General features: G+C 47.1%; 1 protein-coding gene across 25 annotated transcripts in view; it reads right to left on the bottom strand.

Moving 5' to 3' along the window:
• Nucleotides 1–9,899: 9,899 nt before the first annotated feature.
• Nucleotides 9,900–19,384, bottom strand: part of SCRIB (scribble planar cell polarity protein) — a 112,047-nt gene continuing 102,562 nt past the window's right edge. For 21 of the 25 annotated variants that reach the window (XM_074889915.1, XM_074889905.1, XM_074889923.1 and 18 more), the window contains 2 exons: nt 17,910–17,961; nt 9,900–12,149 (listed from right to left, as the gene is read on the bottom strand). In XM_074889915.1, coding sequence (XP_074746016.1) covers nt 11,989–12,149; nt 17,910–17,961 — 213 coding nt within the window. In that variant the 3' untranslated portion in view covers nt 9,900–11,988. The other 4 variants (XM_074890052.1, XM_074890104.1, XM_074890061.1 and 1 more) reach the window with 3 other exon arrangements.

The following is a 19,384-nucleotide window of genomic DNA, read 5'->3' as shown; positions in this document are numbered from 1 at the left end:
TGTTTTACTGAGAATCAGCAAGGTGACAAGTGCTGGATTATCTGGGTGACTAGAGAAATTCACTAACTAACCAAGCTGCTGTAATACTGGCTGTTACTCCTGCCTTTTTATCTGAACACTAGTGACCAGGTAATGTAAGTAGGGTAACGTAAGTAGGTGTTTCAGCACCCCCAGGTTTCTTGAGTGGTAAACTAGTAGGGGTTTACGTTTGAAGTTGCCACACAAATTACCACATAATATTAAAATGGGTGTTTGTCATGACCCCGGCTTTGGGGGTTTGCTTCTCCAGAGCAGGAAAAGCTTTGAATGGTATGTGTTTCTAAGAGTTGTGTATCTTCCATTCTGAGCACAGCCATGTTGCAGTGCATAGCCCTCAATGCCTCCTCCACCTGCTTGGAAGAGCGTCTGCAGCCTTGTGATCCACAATTACTCATTCCTCTCTAAACTCCGTTACAAAGAGGTTGGGGTTTTGGTTCTTAATTTTCATAGCCATCCTTGATCAGTTTGAAAAATCCTTGACTGTTGAATGTTCACCTTATTCTTGAAATAGATATTGATAAATTTTCCTTGGGTTTTTTTGCCAGGTAATTCAGTTTTTTGTGCTCTCTGAGAGCATTTTTCAGTCAAAGGGTTCCATGTGTGGGCAGTTATCTTCAGTGCTAGATCATTTGGGTTTTACACTTATGTTTTTTAATATGATTTGTTGTTATGGTGTACTGAACTTACGTTACATTCTGTCACATTAAACATGACCATGGGCTGTTGCTATTGCACAGTTCACCACTCTTTACACTATTTCTAAATCAGATCTAAGGCAGAAATTCTTCCCTGTGAGAGGGGCGAGGCCCTGGCACAGGTTGCCCGGAGAAGCTGTGGCTGCCCCCTCCCTGGCAGGGTTCAAGGCCAGGTTGGACGGGGCTTTGGGCAACCTGGGCTAGTGGAGGGTGGCCCTGCCTGGGGCAGGGGGGTGGGACTAGGTGAGCTTCAAAGGCCCTTCCAACCCAAGCCATTCTATGATTCTATGATTCTATGATATTAACATCTTCCTACCTTCCTTAGAAAAACCCACTACGATGAAATGTCATAGAAAAACTAGCCCAAAACAAACTCTTTTGTCATTACAGAATTGTCTAGGTTGGAAAAGACCTTAAAGATCATCCAGTCCAACCATCAACCCAAAATTGACAGTTCCCAACTCCACCAGATCCCTCAGCGCTGGCTCAACCCGACTCTTCAACCCCTCCAGGGATGGGGACTCCCCCCCTGCCCTGGGCAGTCCATTCCAACGCCCAACAACCCCTTCTGCAAAGAAATCCTTCCTAAGAGCCAGTCTGACCCTGCCCTGGCGCAGCTTGAGGCCATTCCCTCTTGTCCTGCCGCTGGTTCCTTGGCTCAAGAGACTCATCCCCCCTCTCTGCACCCTCCTTTCAGGCAGTTGCAGAGGGCCAGGAGGTCTCCCCTCAGCCTCCTCTTCTCCACACTAAACCCCCCAGTTCCCTCAGCCACTCCCCATCAGACCTGTGCTCCAGACCCTGCACCAGCTCCATTGCCCTTCTCTGGACAGGCTCAAGTCATTCAAGGGCCTTTTTGGAGTGAGGGGCCCAAAACTGAACCCACTCATCGAGGGGCGGCCTCACCAGTGCTGAGCACAGGGGTCAGATCCCTTCCCTGTCCCTGCTGGCCACGCTAGTGCTGATACCAGCCAGGATGCCATTGGCCTTCTTGGCCACCTGGGCACACTGCTGGCTCATTATCAATCCCCCCCAGGTCCCTCTCTGACTGGCAGCTCTCCAGCCACTCCTCCCCAAGCCTGTAGCGCTGCTGGGGGTGGTTGTGGCCCAAGGGCAGCACCCGGCATTTGGCCTTAGTGAAACTCCCCCAGTTGGCCTCAGCCCATCGCTCCAGCCTGTCCAGATCTCTCTGCAGAGCCCCCCTACCCTCGAGCAGATCAACACTCCCACCCAACTGGGTGTCATCTGCAAACTTACTGAGGGTTCACTCGATCCCCTTGTCTAGATCATCAGTAAAGATGTTAAACAGGAGTGGCCCCAACACTGAGCCCTGGGGGACACCACTCGTGACCGGCCACCAACCGGATTTAACTCCGTTCACCACCACTCTTTGGGCCCGGCCATCCAGCCAGCTTTTTACCCAGTGAAGCGTGTGCCCATCTGGGCTGTGTGCAGCCAGTTTCGCCAGGAGAATGCTGTGGGAAACGGTGTCAAAGGCCTTACTGAAGTCAAGGTAAACAACATCCACAGCCTTTCCCTCATCCAGTAAGCAGGTCGCCCTGTCATAGAAGGAAATCAGGTTTGTCAGGCAGGACCTGCCTTTCACAAACCTGCTGACTGAGCCTGATCCCCCAGTTGTCCATTATATGACTTTTAATGGCACTCGAGATGACCTGCTCCATGACCTTCCCTGGCACCGAGGTCAGACTGACAGGTCTATAGTTTCCTGGATTGTCCTTTCTGCCTCTCTTGTAGATGGGTGTCACATTTGCCACCCTCCAGTCCAATGGGACCTCTCCAGTTAGCCATGACCTCAGGTAAATCACGGAAAGCGGCTTGGCGAGCACATCTGCCAACTCCTTCAGCACCCTTGGGTGTAACCCATCCGGTCCCACAGACTTGTGTGCATCCAAGTGGTGTAGCAGGTCTCTGACCACCTCCTCTTCAACTGTGCTGACCTCAGTCTGCTTCCCCTCCCCATCTCCCAGCTCACGAGGCTGGGTGTCCAGGGAACAGCCAGTTCTACTGCTAAAGACTGAGGCAAAGTAGGCGTTGAGCACCTCAGCCTTTTCCTCATCCTTAGTTACCATGTTTCCCTCTGCATCCAGTAAAGGAGGGAGATTTTCCCTAATCCTCCTTTTGCTGGTAATGAATGTATAGAAACATTTTTTATTATCTTTAACAGCTGTAGCCAGGTTGAGCACTAGCTGCGCTTTGGCTCTCCTGATGCTCTCCCTGCATAACTTCACTACATCTTTATAGTCTTCGTGAGAGACCTGGCCCCTCTTCCAAAGGCAATAGATTCTCCTTTTGTTCTTGAGATCCAGCCAAAGGTCCCTGTTTAGCCAGGCCAGTCGCCTTCCCCACCTGCTTGTTTTTCGGCACACGGGAACAGCCTGCTCCTGTGCCTTTAAGACTTCACTCTTGAAGTATGTCCAGCCTTCCTGGACTCCCATATCCTTCAGGGCAGCCTCCCAAGGGATTTTGTTAATCAATCTTTTGAACAGGTCAAAGTCTGCCCTGCGGAAGTCTAAGGTGGCAGTTTTACTAACCCCTCTCTTTATTTCGCCAAGGATCGAAAACTCAATCATCTCATGATCACTGCACCCCAGACGGCCTCCAACCTTTACTTCCCCCACAAGCTCTTCCCTGTTCACAAGCAGCAGGTCCAGGAGGGCACCTTCCCTGCTCGGCTCACTCACCAGCTGTGTGAGTAAGTTATCCTCCACACACTGCAGGAACTTCCTGGATTGTTCCCTCTCTGCTGCGTTGTGATCCCAGCAGATAGCCGGGAGGTTGAAGTCCCCCACAAGAACAAAGGCAAGTGACTGCGAGATTTCTCCCAACTGTTTGCAGAAAGCTTCATCCACCTCACTGATTTGGTTGGGGGGTCTATAGCAGACTCCCACTGCAAGATCTGCTTTATTGGCCGTTAACCTAATCCAAACACTCTCAACCCCGTTATCACTATACTTGATTTCTGAGCTCTCATAGCATTCTCTTACATATAGGGCCACTCCACCGCCTCTCCTTCCCTGTCTGTCCCTCCTGAAGAGCTTGTAGCCATCAACTGCAGCACTCCAGCCGTGTGAGGCATCTCACCACGTTTCTGTTATAGCTACTATGTCATAGTTCTCGTGCTGCATCATGGCTTCAAGCTCCCCCTGGTTGTTGCTCATACTGCGTGCATTGGTGTAGATGCACTTGAGATGAGCTCATGAATCCAACATCTTTTTGTGAGTGTGGGCCCCATTCCTTACCAGACCCTTCTCAGGTGCTTCCACAGTTCTTAAACATCTTTCCCTTCTCTCAAATGAAGTGGCAGAGGGAGAGCCCTCACCAGTCCACCATCCTTCAAGCTTTGGCATGCTTCCTTTGAGCTTGTTATAACAGGCCCAGTTATCTCCCCATCCTCCCTCATATCTAGTTTAAGTGGAGTGTAGTGCTTGGTATCGTAAATACCAGTGATATCTACCCATGCTGGACTTTAACAGATGTTTTCATTGAGCATAGTGATTCCTTCTGCCTTTTTTCCCAAGTTTTTCTGAATAAACGTATTGAAAAATTATTTTGATGAGCATTATCTTGCATGTACATTTTTAAAATTCTGTCTGCCAGCATGCTATTTCATACTCATGGTGGGTTGTAGTCCCCAGTTCTTCAAGCTCTGTTTCCTGCAGAATTCATCTGTCCAAAAAAGGCAGCACTAACGTTACTGTGTGCCTTCTGTCGCACCCTGGTGTGGGGGGAGAGAGGGGCCGCAGGAGTGCAATATGGTGTTGCAATATGGTGTATAATTTAGCCTCATTGTTACTGGTTTGTATGGAATACAGAATTCTAGTTTCTGCATGGAGTGATGTAATCAGGAGACAGCTGATGTGTTACTAAAGATGTTGAAGACAACATCCATTCAAGCGGACAGTGAGTTTGAAACCATTATATCTGTATATGGTGAGAACTGTCAAGCTGGCATCAAGCAGAAAGGTGGCAGCAATACTGCTAGTGTGGAGAAGAGACCTCTGGGATGGACACACACACACACACACACACAAATAATCTCTGACAGACTACTTTCCAAGCCGCTCCGATAAGGAAGACTTTTTGTGTGCCATAGTAGAAGAGGTGACGGAAAATATCTACCATTTATATAATTGTTCTATTACTGATTTCTTATATGTATGAAATCTGAGATAAGATTACATGTTTATGTACAAAACAGCTATAGGCTGTTAGAGGCTCCATCCTGCAGCAGTAAGTTATTACGGTTTGATGTTTTGCTAGTGCTATCTCAGATAAGATACGGGTACTAATTATATGTACACTGAGTGCTTTCAGCTCAAAGTGAAATAGGTTGATTTAAACTAATGCTGTAATTATACCCTTATTATACCCTTGCTTGCTTTTGGTACGAGGTGCAAAATTAGTTTGTGCTTTGGTTACCATGCAGCCTAAAAAGAAAAGTAGAGGAAAACTCAAAGAAGGGGAGTGACCTTGGGGTGGGGGCAGGTGTTGTCTGACTGCAGAAAATAAGGAATTGGCGGAGAGAGGGACATTTACTTGCTCTTACCAGAGAGGGCTGCATCTTTGTGGTGCCAGGTCTCCGTTAGTCAGGAAGGCTGTTTGGGGCCCGTTACAGGCTTTGGGATGGGACACTTCATTGCTGGTTTAGGTGGGGAGTTCATTTTTTCTTAGCAAGACAGTATCTGCTTTTTGTCCACATGCAGTCAGCCACTGATTATTGTCCATTTGGACAAGCTGCAGCTTTCCTGAAGTGTCAAGACCCGATTTACCAAAACAGGCTGTATTCAATCGCATGGACCTGGAAGCCAGGCAAGCGGCTTTGCCTGAGGCCCTGAGAAGGGGAGACCGAGCTACAATGGTGGAGCGGCAGCGCCGGCCATAGCAGGGTGGGCATCCTGCAGTGATCTTCCACTACATTCCCAGTGTATGTCACTGATGGAATCTGTAAACACAGAGTCAACCAAAAACACAAGTAGCAGCAACAGAGTGGAACGAAGTTAAAACTACAGATTCATCTAGTCCAGCACGTTGTCTCCAGAAGCCGTTATCCTGAGTTTCTAAGTTGCAGGTTTCTCACAGCTGACTACACGTGGGTAAATTTGTTGTGATTTGCAGCTTCCATGATAGCACCTTGTATCTGTTAGTAGACAACCCTGGAGAGAATCCTATAGGCATTCAAGCCACCTCCCTACCATTATACATGGAGGGAAACACAGGGAAGGGGCACAAGATTTCCATCCCTCACCTTATTTACCAATACCAGACAGGACTTAATCCTGAAACCAAGAAAACTTGCATTTAGCAGGACCTGAGGGACAGGTTTTTGGGTAAGAGATTGGGCACAAAGTATGTCATGAGTAAAGAAAAATACAGCCTTAGTCCATGCTTAGCACTAAGATTCCTCCCAGCTGCTCAGGTTATCCCCCGAGTAGAATTTCTTCTTTTTTCCCCTGCTCTCCAGAGGTGAGAATTCAGCATTTGTCATCCCAAATTTCAAGTGGCTTTAAAGTTCCAAATTGTCTCCATCTCTACTCATGTATACTTCTTTGAAAGTTAGATTTTTAGAGCTAGGCCCTTGATGGCTAAGATTTCATTACTATGCCTTGCATAATTGTTGGGTTGTGTTTTGTTTTGTTTTTTTTTTTTTTCTCACGTTTCTGGGGAAAATTAGTTTGAATATATGGTCTATGTAAATGCCATAAATTACTCATGCTAAGACTACCCTTTGTAGAAGGGCGCTGTCATCTTTACAGCTGTTGAGTTTACAGTCTCTGATTCATTACCAGTTTTCTACAGGCGGGCTCTGTAACATGCTGTTCAGTTAGATAATAGTGCAGATTTCATAGATCAGTCCAGAGCAGTAACACTCTGCTTTGTTTGGACAGGTTTAGGACAGTAGCTCTTCCCCATAGTATCTGATCTTGATCTTACTGGGCTTAAAGTGCTGTGTAGATTTTCCACAATTACTGTCTCTTAAAAAGAGTCCCTTTCAAACTTGGATTAGTTACTGGTCTCAGTAGCTTTCTAGCAGGCTTTCTGTTTCTAATGTCTTATAAATGCTGTGCTACCCACAGGCCCATCTGTTAAAAAGGGAAGCTGAATTCTGTGGTCTTGAGGGCCCATTCTGCTAGAACCAGCTTGTTCTGTGCTCTCTGGGCCTGTGTCCAGACAGCAGCGAGGCTGCAAGTGACTCCTCAGTGTCCACAGACACAGCGAAACCCCGGCAGAGCAGAGGTAGGAAGGAGCCCCTTTCCAGGCACCACACGCTCACAAGCAGCAGCCACATAGGCAAGAACAATACAAATGAACAAATGTTCACACAAGACCACAAGACCAGCCTTTTTTATACACCACCCACACCCCCCCCCCCAGCTTTCCATTTTTCCATTCTTGTTCAATATTCCTCAAGCTCCTCCTTTCTCCACCTTTGGCCCTTCCCCTAGACAGTTCATGATAAGTTTTACATAATCCAAAAATGCTCCTCAAGTATCATCATCATCTCCTCCTTCTTCTGTGTATCTGGGTGTTTATTACTTACCCTACTTGTCTTAGTCTTTCATGCTGAAACATCCCAGATATTGTCACAAAACAGGTAGCATCCTGGTCTACATACCTGTGCCACATTAATGAGTTGCTTTTTAAAACTTTTTATATGTATTACTGTGTTTTTTATTTAGCTTGCTGTCATTCTTTCCTGTCTTCCATATTTCAATATAACTTGCTCCTTCCCATTTGAACAAGATATAGTGGTCAGCTCTGTGGTAATCTTCAGTAAAACTACAATGCACAAGAATCAGTGATATTTAGAGCAGGTTTTACTTCATGTCTTGCAAGTTTGCACCTCGAGCTATGTCCCAGTATGACATTAACTTTCCCTCCACACTCCCAGTAGCACATCTTTGATTCCCTGTTGCTATACAATGTGTTTAGCTGCAAGATTCTTTCTTGCAAACCTACCTAACCAGGTGTACTCTATTCTGTATTTGTGCAGCCTTGAAGATCTTTACATTGTCCCTATAAAATGGAACTGATTTTTTTGTTTCTATTTATAGTAAAACCCCCACCCTAAATAAATTTCCTAAGTTAATGAAGTCACAAGAGTACCCTTCCAGTGCAGCTAAAAACCAAGGGAAGCTATAAAGTTCTGAAAAATATTTTTTGGTTGTCATCTTTACTCCAGTAGCAACATTCTACCAGAAGCAGTCGCGTGCCAGCTCTGTGGATACTTTGAGCAGCCATCATAAATCAGACACTCTTGCCTGAGCACCTTTTCTGGACCTTCATCTAGTGGAGCATTTGAAATTAGGCCCTACCCCCGTGCTTCTCAACAGCAGGTTTGTCATATAAGAAGCAAAGCAGCTGGAGAGATTTTCTAGGTCTGAAACTCTTTTAACTATGCTTGCTGTTAATACTTCTGGGGCACCTTCCATCACAGCAACCACCTCCGTCATCCTGTTCTCCTAACTGGAGATGGGGGCTGTAACATGGACCCTCTGGGAAAATCTAAACTGTAGGTAAATGGGTGTGGATTTTCTGCCCCCGCCCCCCCCCCCCAGTGTATATGCAATCGATGAGGATGTTATGGGAGGCTTTCAGACTGGCATGTTTATGATGTGTATGTTACTATATGCTTTTGTCTGAGAAAAATTATGCTGATGACCTGCTTTAATTCTTACAAGGACTATGATGATATAAGAAGGTGTTTACTTTTGTCTAAAGTGATAACTATTGCATATAGCCTAATCATGGCTCAGTTGTGTTAGGTAATATATAAGCACAAAGTAGTAAGTCCGGCCCAAGAAAACTACAGTCTAAGTGTGGAGAAAAAAAAGATCTATTAAAATGAGATTTTTAAAAGAAAATTCCATTTTATAGGAGAGGACCCGTGAAATATATTGAGTCTGTGTAAGTCTACACTTGTGGTAACAAGCTGAACTAAGACAAGACTGTTCCTGTGGTACCATGTGACATGCCAAGGTCCCTTTTCCATCTGTACCTGCAAGTCAACAGTTGCAAAGGACGGAGAATGAGGCCACGATCGAGCGTGACACTGGCTCTAGGAAAAGGAATTCTGCCCTCTTCCCACTGAGGCTGCTTTTCTTTCTCTGTGCTGGCACATCTTGGTGGCCATCCATTGATCCAGACTAAGGAAAACTTGTTTGGGCTACATGGAATGTGTTAGTTATTTACCATTTAAACTGTATTTTTAAAAACTTTAATCATGTAAACAAATTTTTTTTTTTTTTTTTTTTAAGCAGAGCCAAGCAAAGAAAGCCAAGAGGTTTACGGTCTGGCTGGTACCAGTGTTCTGTGTTCCATCAGCTGCTGAGCAGGGCTCAGGCCGCGCGTCGTTCCCAGGCTACTGTCACACCCCGACTCCCGGGCCCAGGGGCTCCTTCCTTCGCACCCCCTGGACACACACACTCTCCCATGCCCCTGGCTGTCAGTCAAGTGGAGCCAAAGCCTCGGGGCTGGTGCTCCAGGAACTCCCCCACACCCGTGAGAAGGGTCCAGCCTGCACTGCCGCAGCCTCGCGCCACGCAGCCCATGCGAAGCACACGGGCACCACAGCACAAAGGTGGGTTCCGTGCCTGATCAGCCCCTCACGGATTGAATTAGAGCCTCTCTGAAGTCAGCATCCATACCTGCCTTGGGGGCTGTAGTGCTCATCAGCACAGTGTAGCTTTTTTCCTCGTTCCTGAACTTACCTCCCTCTCTTGTTTTCTAAATAGGTGTCAGCGATGAATGAACTAAGCCACTGTATCCTACACATATCACCTGACCTTTTTGTCCCCATGTCCTTTCCCACTACTACAGCTTCTCTGGAGCAGAAACCTCTCCTCCCCTCCCCTGCCTCCAGGAGTCCCTTTCAAGCTACATAAAGATGGAGCTAACAGTTACTGGTTTCGGTTCTCTTCTTCCCCTTTCAGCACAGATGCCAGTTTTCTACCAAATTTACATGACTAGCATGTGCTCATCTTTATATTCCTGCAGTTGGCATTGATTTAGGGGATCATTAATTTCTGCACACAAAAGCAAGAAACCAGTAGTATGTTTGCTAGATTATAGGGGTGACTAACAATAATAACCAAAGTGTTGATATAGAAATTCCAGACTTCACACAGGGCAAACCACATTAACTAAAGGTTCTAAAATGTAAAGTAAACTTTATTATCCTTGAACCACAAAATAGATTTCTTTGGTTGTACAAATTTCACTAGTTACAGTCTTGATGCGCTAATTTTCCCTCAGAGTCTCTCAGGAGAGAATGGGAGAGAACCCAGAGCCTGGCACCAGGTACCGCAAAGGGAAAGAAAAAAAGAATCACAAGTTAGTCACCAAAACCAATCCAGGATTTTTTCCAAAACTGCTGTTGTTAAAAAGCAAATGCTAAAATTAGATTTAAAAAGGAAAAGCTCAAATTGCTGATGATGGAAGCAGCCATAGCTGCAGTATCAGAGTTCCCCCTTCAATGCTCTGTAAAATTAAAACATACGAAGTCAGTTAAAATGATCCACTGGATTTTGGCATGAAGGGAGATTCTCAGCTAAAAGAAACTGCATCCAGTTCTTTCATTCAGCAAATATACAAGCAGAAGTGCCTGTCGCTCCCGAGCCACTTCGAGTCACTGAAAGGCTTAAGGTCCAACTCTGGTCTTAATGTTGGAGGGGTTCAGCAGAGAGCACCAATGTATCAGGGTAGACAGATCAGATACTGCTGAGCTCAGATGCCTTTCTCCCTATTAGAGGCATTAAAAAAAAAAAAGGGATATTTTACTTCAGTACTGGGCAGCAGAGAGTGGTTTCAGAGCTATAAGCAGCATCTGTCTCCTCCACATCTGCAGAGCTCACTTGATTCAGAATCTCTTCACAGCCCTCGTTCCACTCATGGAAACCAGGAATCACACCCCCTGCTCCTTTTTAATTTTCATTTTCCTCTTGCATGGGCAAGCACGTGTTCTCCCTGTTCTATACAGCCAACAAGTTGGTGAAGAGTATAACTGTGCAGTTATTGCAAGGCATAGGCCAGACCCATCCCACCTCCTGTGCTCCCCGCCTGGCAGGAGCCCCTCGAGAGCCCGCACCGGGCACCCCGTAACGTCACACCTCCCGTCACAGCCGGCTGGCAGCACAGTGGACTCACCCAAGAGCATCCTCCTACCTGTGAGACCCCATGACTCCTAACCTGACCCCCGCCACGCCACTTCCTACCCTTCCCCATTTCCTGAATCCTAACCCACTATCCTACCTGCTGTTTACACCTCCCACCTCTGCACCGTACCCTAATCCCCCGCTATTCTGCTCCCTACTGCTGTCACACACACGTCGCTACACTCGCTACAGCCGTTCAGCTCCTTCCTCAGTTCTGCCCCAGCGCACCAGTTCAGCCACGGTGCTGACAGAAGATACCCGGCCGCCTCTGACACTCAGACAGGGTGTCTGCAGGGCAGTTCACGCCGCTTGCACCAAGTACACCTGGGCAGGTGCCTGTCTCCCAGAACAGCATGGAGCGCTGGCAGACCAGCTCCTACCCGGGACAATCGCTGCGCTTGCAGAGGCACGCGGCACAGAGCTGGCACAGGCTCCTGCTTATCCAGTCACCTTTGCTTGAGCACACGGGTGTCAGTGTCAGAGGGAGGCACTTCACTGAAATTCCTTTTTTTTCTTTTTTTTTTGCCTTCAAGCTACCCATTTCCGCATACTCCCAAAAGAAAGTGAGGTGACATGGTGCAGGAGGTGGAAGGAGATGCTTTTTGGCAAAAGACTGGAAATTAAATAGGAGCAAAGGCAGGCTGGACCTTTCTTCTACTTCATACTGGAGTAGAAGCTCCCACATAAATCACTAAAAAATCCAAGCTGAGGAAATAACAGCTGGAGCCCAAAACACTCTCCCACTCCTATGTTCTCCCTGTCCTACCCTTCCCCACACACAATATTTACAGGCTAACAAGCTGCAGCTGCCCACTGTCCTACCCACGCCTCCTCTCCATTTGCCATCCATCAGTCTAGTGTTGTCCCACGTCGTTAAGGACATGCCCCAGTGCGTGACCGGGTGAGACAAGAGGGCGGTTCACAGCCTTAAAGGAAGTTAGTTGACCACAGTGCTCCCCGTGGTGCTCAGTCCCCGTCCAGAGCCCAGGAGGCAGCAGTGTGGGCAGTCCAGTGCTGTCCCTGGAGCACAGGAAGCGCAGGAGCCCTGCGCGGGGCCATTCCATCGCCCGGTGGCGTCAGATCCCCTACGTAGGGACAGCAGCCTCCAGGCTGCGCCGGCTGTGTCGGAGCTTGCGCTTGCTGCTGTACAGGGCCATTTCTTCAAGTGCTGACGAAGTCAGTGTCGATGAATCGCGTGTTACTAACATTTCCTCTTCCTCTGTCTGCCCATCCTGCTCCTGGGGAACTGCGTGGACAAGAAAAGGTTCTAAGTGCCAGGTTAAGGACAGAGCTGACAGAGTGCATGGGGACGTAAGGGTGTACCCAGGTGCTGGATCCGAGACAGCGCAAAGTCTTAGTGATTCACAGTAATCCCGTGCCCAGAACTTCCAGGGGATCTGTAGCTCCTGTACGGACTGCTGTGGGCTCTGGGAAGGAAGTCACATGCGTGAGAAGACCCCTAACACCCACGATTCACAGAAAATTACTGGAAGTGCCAGGCCTCAGGAAAAAATCACGTATTCTGAAAGGACTCAGGTGTGTGCTGTTGCCGCAGGCGTTTCACTGGTTCCAGCAGAGCAGCACGCACTACGAGCAGTGTGGCTGCCAGTACGGCGCGCTGCAGGTGAGAGTTTCGGCCTTGCTTCATGTTGGAGTTACATGACTAAGCCCTTCCTATAAACTCAGACTGTGACCTGGGTCTCTCACCGAAGGGACTGACCAGGAAAGATACTCTGGCAGGGCAGACTCTCACTTAACTTGGTCTCAGGCCTTTTAGGATGTGTTCTGCTGTTAGAGTGGCTCCTTACCCTCCCGAGAGGAGCTGGCAGAGCCCACCCCATATGCTTTGACATACACCTGGAACATCTGCCCTTTGCGATAACAGGGCTTCAGCAACTACTGTCAGATACTTGTGTAAAAAGAAAAAGTTCTACAAAACCCCAGATTTTTCCCTGCAATTGCAAACTGGCTCCTGGGAAGCCACTCTAAAGTCTTTGAATGTAGCAGAGAACCTCAGATACAGAAATCTATGAAGATGTATCAGACCAAAGGTGCCCAGTCTGCTGAGCTGTACCCAGGGGCCTCCGCCCCAGAGCCAGACCAGGATGCACCATCCCCCCTGTCACAGCACCCCAGTGTGACAACTGGTGTCATTCAGAGCCCTCCTCAACTGTTGACTGTAGCATCAACCTGTTGTTTGAAAAGGCCTCAGAACCAAATGAATGCAGGCGACAAATCTGACGTCTTGAAAGGATACTGGGATTGGTAAGCAGACAACTGACTCCCAACAAGGGTATATAAGAAAGGGATGGGCACATGCAGATAAAAACGCAGGTGTGGGGTGGGGTGGGGTGGGAGAGGAAATCAATGGACCTTAGAGGTGAGTCATTCCTCTTAGACTAGAATTTGCCAAAGAAGCCATCAAACATGCAAGTTAAGTGATCTCAACACAGCATACTGAACTTTAAAAAAACCTTTTGGTTGATCCTCAGCCAAAGCTCTTAACGAAAACAAGCTGCCATGGTTATATATAAGGTGGCACGTCCTTTAGTGGGTAAATAAGCAGTTAAAACACAGAAAAAGCACAGGAAGGTATTACCTGCTATCAACAACACAGAGCAGAGCTCTCGGTGTCAGGGTCAGCATTTGGTAACTAATGAGAAGGAGAAGTAGCGATGGAGACTGCACTGAGAGAAACTGCTGATGATACCAAGCCGTGCATCAGGGTAGTCAAATGAAACTCAGCTACAGGAAAGGGTACCAGGATTTTACAGAGTCGACTGGGCAGTGATGTGGAAGGTGAGATTTACTGCAAATGTGAATAGATTCAAGAAAGAAACAAACAACTCTAAAATTGAAGGCCTCTGGCTTCGAAAGTGCTAAACTAGATTGTTTTAGCCTGGAGTAGCATTCTGAAAGGAATCACTTTATGCTTTTCTTCTTTTATGCTCTTTTCCTGGCACTCCCAGGGGCTTGCATCAGATACAATACGGGACTAGCCAGAGCCTCGTGCTGAGACAGGACATTTATTTTTATGTTACTGGATGATGTTTAATCTCAACAGAGGTAATATAATCCCGATTGCACGTAAAATGTAACACAGAATCCCAGGCTGGTATGGGTTGGGAGGGACCTTAAAGCCCATCCAGTCCCACCCCCTGCCCCGGGCAGGGGCACCCTCCACTAGCCCAGGTTGCCCAAAGCCCCGTCCAACCTGGCCTTGAACCCTTCCAGGGAGGGGGCAGCCACAGCTTCTCTGGGCAACCTGTGCCAGGGCCTCCCCACCCTCACAGGGAAGAATTTCTGCCTTAGATCTGATCTAAATCTGCCCTCTGTCAGTTTAGACCCGTTCCCCCTCATCCTAACCCTCCCCTCTGATGACGAGTTCCCCCCCTCCCTCCTTTCCTGTAGCCCCTTCCAGTCCTGGGAGGCTGCTCTAAGGTCTCCCCAGAGCCTTCTCTTCTCCAGCTGAACCCCCCCAACTCTCTCAGCCTGTCCTCACAGGGGGGTGCTCCAGCCCCCCGAGCATCTTCGTGGCCTCCTCTGGCCCCGCTCGAGCAGGTCCGTGTTCTTCTGCTGTTGGTGCCCCCAGAGCTGGACCCAGCACTGCAGGGGGGTCTCCCGAGAGCGGAGCAGAGGGGGAGAATCCCCCCCTTGCCCTGCTGCCCACACTGCTCTGGGTGCAGTCCAGGGTGCATCCTTAAAATGAGATTATAACTCTGTAGTCATGGGGAGCTTTCTGAAAACACTGGCACACTTCTCGGCAATACCCCTGCACTTCTGAGGATTAGACATTGGAAAAGATGGGGGAACATACACCTTCTCCACTGCATAAGCTCATCACATACCTACATTTGCAATTCTGCATGCAGCCCTGTTCTCCTTCTCTACCTTAAAAATGGCATAGATGAAATAAAAAAGGTCCAGAGGGGTGTGGGAATGATTCCCAGAAAGAAGAACTAGGATTCTTCAGTCTGGAAGAAAGATAATTGTTATGATACCGGCCTACATGAATGGTACAGACAGAATGAATAAGACACAGTTATTCACTGCATCCCAGAAACCCAAGGAAATTATCAAGAAACAGACTCAAAGTAAACAAAATGCCTAATTATGGAACTCAATGCCACAAATCATCATGAAAGATTAAAAAAACAACCTAGACAATTTTATAGAGGATCATTACGTTGATGATCTAGATACGTTACCTGGCTCAAGACATCCCTACTTAATAGGTGATTACAGAAAATTGAGAATATGTACCTATGCAAGCTCATTTTCTCTGTTTCTTATAGTCCTTCCCTAAGAACTCACCTCCAGTCAAACAGGATACTGGTATATTCTGAACCAGTACAAGCCTCCCTTACGTGCTTCCTCTCCTTGAGAGAAATCAGAAAATAGTGGGAGAGCACACAGGTATTGCAACTAGTATGAATCTAGAGATTCTAGTTTTGTGAAATTTTTGCATTTTGGTGTGAAAGAATCTGTAAAATGGAAGTCTGGAGAACAAAAGGGTGTGTGCAAGTCTTTGGAGTAGAGATGTGGCTAAAAAGGCTGGATGGGGATAAATTAACAATACAAGAAGGTGAAGAGATCATTTTTCACTCCCGTGTGTGTGTGAGCTGCTGAGCTGAGTCCTAGACAAAACGCAGTAGGGATTAGTTCAGTGTAGGATAAAGAGATACCTTATCAATTGCTGTAACATCAGACATCCCAAGTGGACAAAGACCGTGAGGACAAAGGTAGTTTCTTACACGCCCTAAGTAGGTATCCAGTAATAAGTGCAGTACGAAGTTATCACAGGGGTATCTCTGAAACCTGATGGGTATCAGATTGGAAAGCAAAAGATTCTGGTTCTAAGGGATCTGGAAAAGTTACGTCATAAAGCAAACACATAGCATGGTTCCACCCTAAAAATGCTGTTATGTAGTTTAATAACTTCATGACCTCTTGAAAACCTTGGAATAAATGTTTTTAAACACATTTAAAAGATGACCACATGAAGTCAGACCCAAGAATGGAGAGAACTATTTCTTAAAGCGCACCTGCGATGGACAAGAAGGACACGGTGAGCTCTGCAAGATGTTCAGAAGAGAGCTATGCTAAGGCTTTCCCGCAGTCAGCAGGAAGAGATCCTTGGAGTTTCTGTTACAATGTTTTTCTAGCATAAAGTTTAGGAATTGCTTATGAGTTTACCATATGATCAAAAAGCTGTAATTCACGACCAAGGATAATTCTGACTAAAATCCCCGTGTGTGTAGAGGTGTACAGAGAAAAGGTGTCACTAAGTGGTGTGACTAGATCTCTTCAAAGCTGTATTAAATACACGCAGAAGTGCAAGGCCTGACAGGGTCAGTCAAACTGGTGCCTGAAATGCTGGGGGGGGTGGAGGATGCACACACCTAGTGTTGTTTTGAACTAGTTCAGCATACACTCCCCCTTTGATCTTTGGTAACTGGTTTCCTTTCCCTTTCCTTTTACAGTAAAGAAAAATGCAAGTAAAAATCACTCCAATTCTCAAGTGTTTTCCCAGAGAAATATTTTATTCCGAGTGTTTCCTCCTCATGTTCTGAGAAGGATATCTGAAAAGAGATTAAATAGGTCTAGCGGGAGGCTGGAACTGATGCAGAAAAGGAGGATTTTTAAAAATTCCTCATGCAGATGTTGTAACTTGCCAAAATCTACGCAAAAATAAAAATCTCTGTGTTGGCTGGAATGGGGGAAATCTAAAAAAACTGGAGAGCTCTGTCTCATACCAGAAGAGCTTAGTTGCATCTCCATCTGCTAGCCTTCCACACTGATTCTGGAAAACTGTATTTTTTTGGTGCCTCACACACATCACAGCCTCATACAGAGGTGACTTAAAGATTCCTTAAGGACTGAGGAGTGGGTTAAAAAACTCTCAACAGAGCACCGCACTCTTTTCTTTATGGCTTTTATTCTATCTGAGGGCTCAACAGACCCATGACAGGCAGTAGTGAGGTCTGAAGCCCCTAAGCAACTGCTGATTATTTCCTGACCCTTCAGTGACCTCCTGGTTATGTCTGATGGAATGGGCTACGCCAAGAGAATAACCCAGGGTTGAGAGGTTTACTCTGAGGGATGAAGAACAGATGTCGTTCTCAGGAAATTGAGTTTTTCTTGCAACAGAACCTCCTTCTGGAAATGGCCCATACATGGATCAGCTGTCTGGAGTGCAGTCTTTACTCAGAGATTTGTCAAGATAAAACTGAGAGAGAAACTGTTCCTTGTTTAAAATGAAGAGGGAAAAAACAGCCGCAGAACAGGTAGAAGAAAAGCAGCATCTACTGTTGAAGGAAACAGAAGTACTACTAAGGAGCAGGCAGGCCCTGCTGAGCTCCACACCACTGCCACAGGCACCGAGAGTGAAGTGGGAGGTAAGTCTGAGCCTATCACAGCTGGGGACAGACATACAGACCCGAGCTAGGACAGCCAGACGAGCCACAGCAGTCAAAGCTTTAATTCCTGTTTGTTTAGGTGACCGTGCACACAGATCCACCAGCACAGACCTGGAGAGTCACCTGGGTACTCAAGCACCCAAATGCTCTCAAGCCTTAAACCAGGATGAATTTATACGCAGCTGCAGGCACCAAGATTCTTTGCTCCAGCAAAAGGGGGACAACGCAGATCCCGAACACTGGGTGTCATTCACTTACAGCAGGTGACAGAAGCCAAAACGTCCCACCCTGTTGCACTACCACTCTTTACTCCAGAACCCGAGATGGGAAGAAAACTGGCTGGGCATGCTTGTTACACACCATTCTCAGCAAATTAGCCATCACTAAAGCACAATGCAAATATCCTACCCAAAACTGAACGTGGGGAGTTTGGAGGTTTCATTCTAGAACAAACAAAACAGGACATTGCTTCAAGCAGCAAGAAGTTGAAGTCCTCGGGGTTGATTCCCCAGGCAGGCAAAGGATACCCTCTAGAACATGGTGGGAAGTGAGTGGCACAAGGATGGGTCCTTTGGCCGTGAGCTTACCTGAGTTATTTCTGTCATCTACGTATCTGAGGTCATCAGCTGCATCGGGTGACTGGAAGAGAACAGAAGACGTGAGCACCCACCTCTAACTGGTGCCAGGTAATTCCCCATCTCCTGCCCTCCCACACACCACAGAGAACCTTTTGCCCCTGAAGGCGCTGGAGATGCAGCAGCTGGGGCACAACCCCCCCAGTGCACATGGTGACACCGTTAACCCTTTGTGCCAGAGCCAAGCAGCCCAATGCCTGAATGGCAGGATGAGGCGTGTGTCTGCCCATCCCAGCTCTCCTCCTTCTACTCTGTGTGTAGGAAGGAGAGGTGACCTGAAAGGCAGAAAGCGTAAAGACTACAGAAAAATGAGTAGAAACATGGGAGGAGAGCAAAGACACAAGCTGCATTTCCTTGAGAGTCCTGGATCCTAATTCTGCATCTGCACTGTTCCCAGGCCTGGCTTCTTATGCAAAATCAACCTTCTTCTTGATATTCAGGTGTGTGTAGAGGACTGAAGTGGGATAGGAAGCAGTTAGAGCCCAACGGATGGCAGACCCCTTTGGAGAAATGGTGAAGTGGTAACCATGGAACTCCACCGGTTCCTGCTAACTTCAAAGCCTTCACAAAATGGAGACCATTCCAACAGCCAGAGCTGTCTGCAGCTCACCAGCCCAGAGTGACAACGCCATGAGAAAACAACATTGCTCACAGTCATGAACTTGAGGTGGCTTGAAAATCAGCACTACTCTGGGGACAGGCATATATGTCCTAAGCCCTACCTATTCTGCTGAAATAGAGAATTTAATTTAGCTGTATAGAGTGCTTCAAGGATAGGAAGGTCAAAGTATTCCATTGAGGTATTCCGTTTACTTCAAAAGCAGCTGCTTTTGTTATTTCTACTATTCTTTCTAGGTTTGTATACAACACTTACGCTGAGCTCAACACTTCTCTGAGCGATACAAATGTACAGATAGGGTTTCAGAAGAGTTCAGTATTCAGCAGCTTCAATAACACCAAACTCATCTGGAAGTTCTGGCCACTACTGACCAAAATCTATCTTTTAGGGGTCGTCTTGCTCAGCTCAAGAGCACAAGTGAGGAGTAGCTTAATTTTTCTTTAGTTGTAGGATAAAGGATGGTGGCTCTGTACACTTATAGGGAAAGCATTAGGGAACTTTCACCGTGAGTGCAGGAAGCCCTCATTTCCACATAAACTTACCTATTTTGTGCAAGCAGCAAAATTGGAGGAGCCAGGGAAGAGGGGGAGATGATCTCAGCCCATTTGGTGCTTTAGAAGTAAAGCAAATGTATGGTAGAAGCCGTGCTCTTCGTGAAGAGCAGTAAGCAGAGCAGATCTGGGCATGCGCTGCTGAGGGGTGCAGCCCAGCCAAACAGCAACGCACTGATCCGGAGTGACGTGTTTGTGTGACTATGGCCAGCAAAAAATAGTCTCTTAGTTAATGCACTGCTGAGAGAGGTCCAGAG

The sequence above is a fragment of the Strix uralensis genome, chromosome 1, assembly GCF_047716275.1.
Source record: "Strix uralensis isolate ZFMK-TIS-50842 chromosome 1, bStrUra1, whole genome shotgun sequence".
In the NCBI taxonomy this organism is placed as follows: Eukaryota; Metazoa; Chordata; class Aves; order Strigiformes; family Strigidae; genus Strix; species Strix uralensis.
The sequence above is the reverse complement of the archived record's forward strand: the minus strand, read 5'-3'. Positions and strand labels throughout refer to the sequence as shown.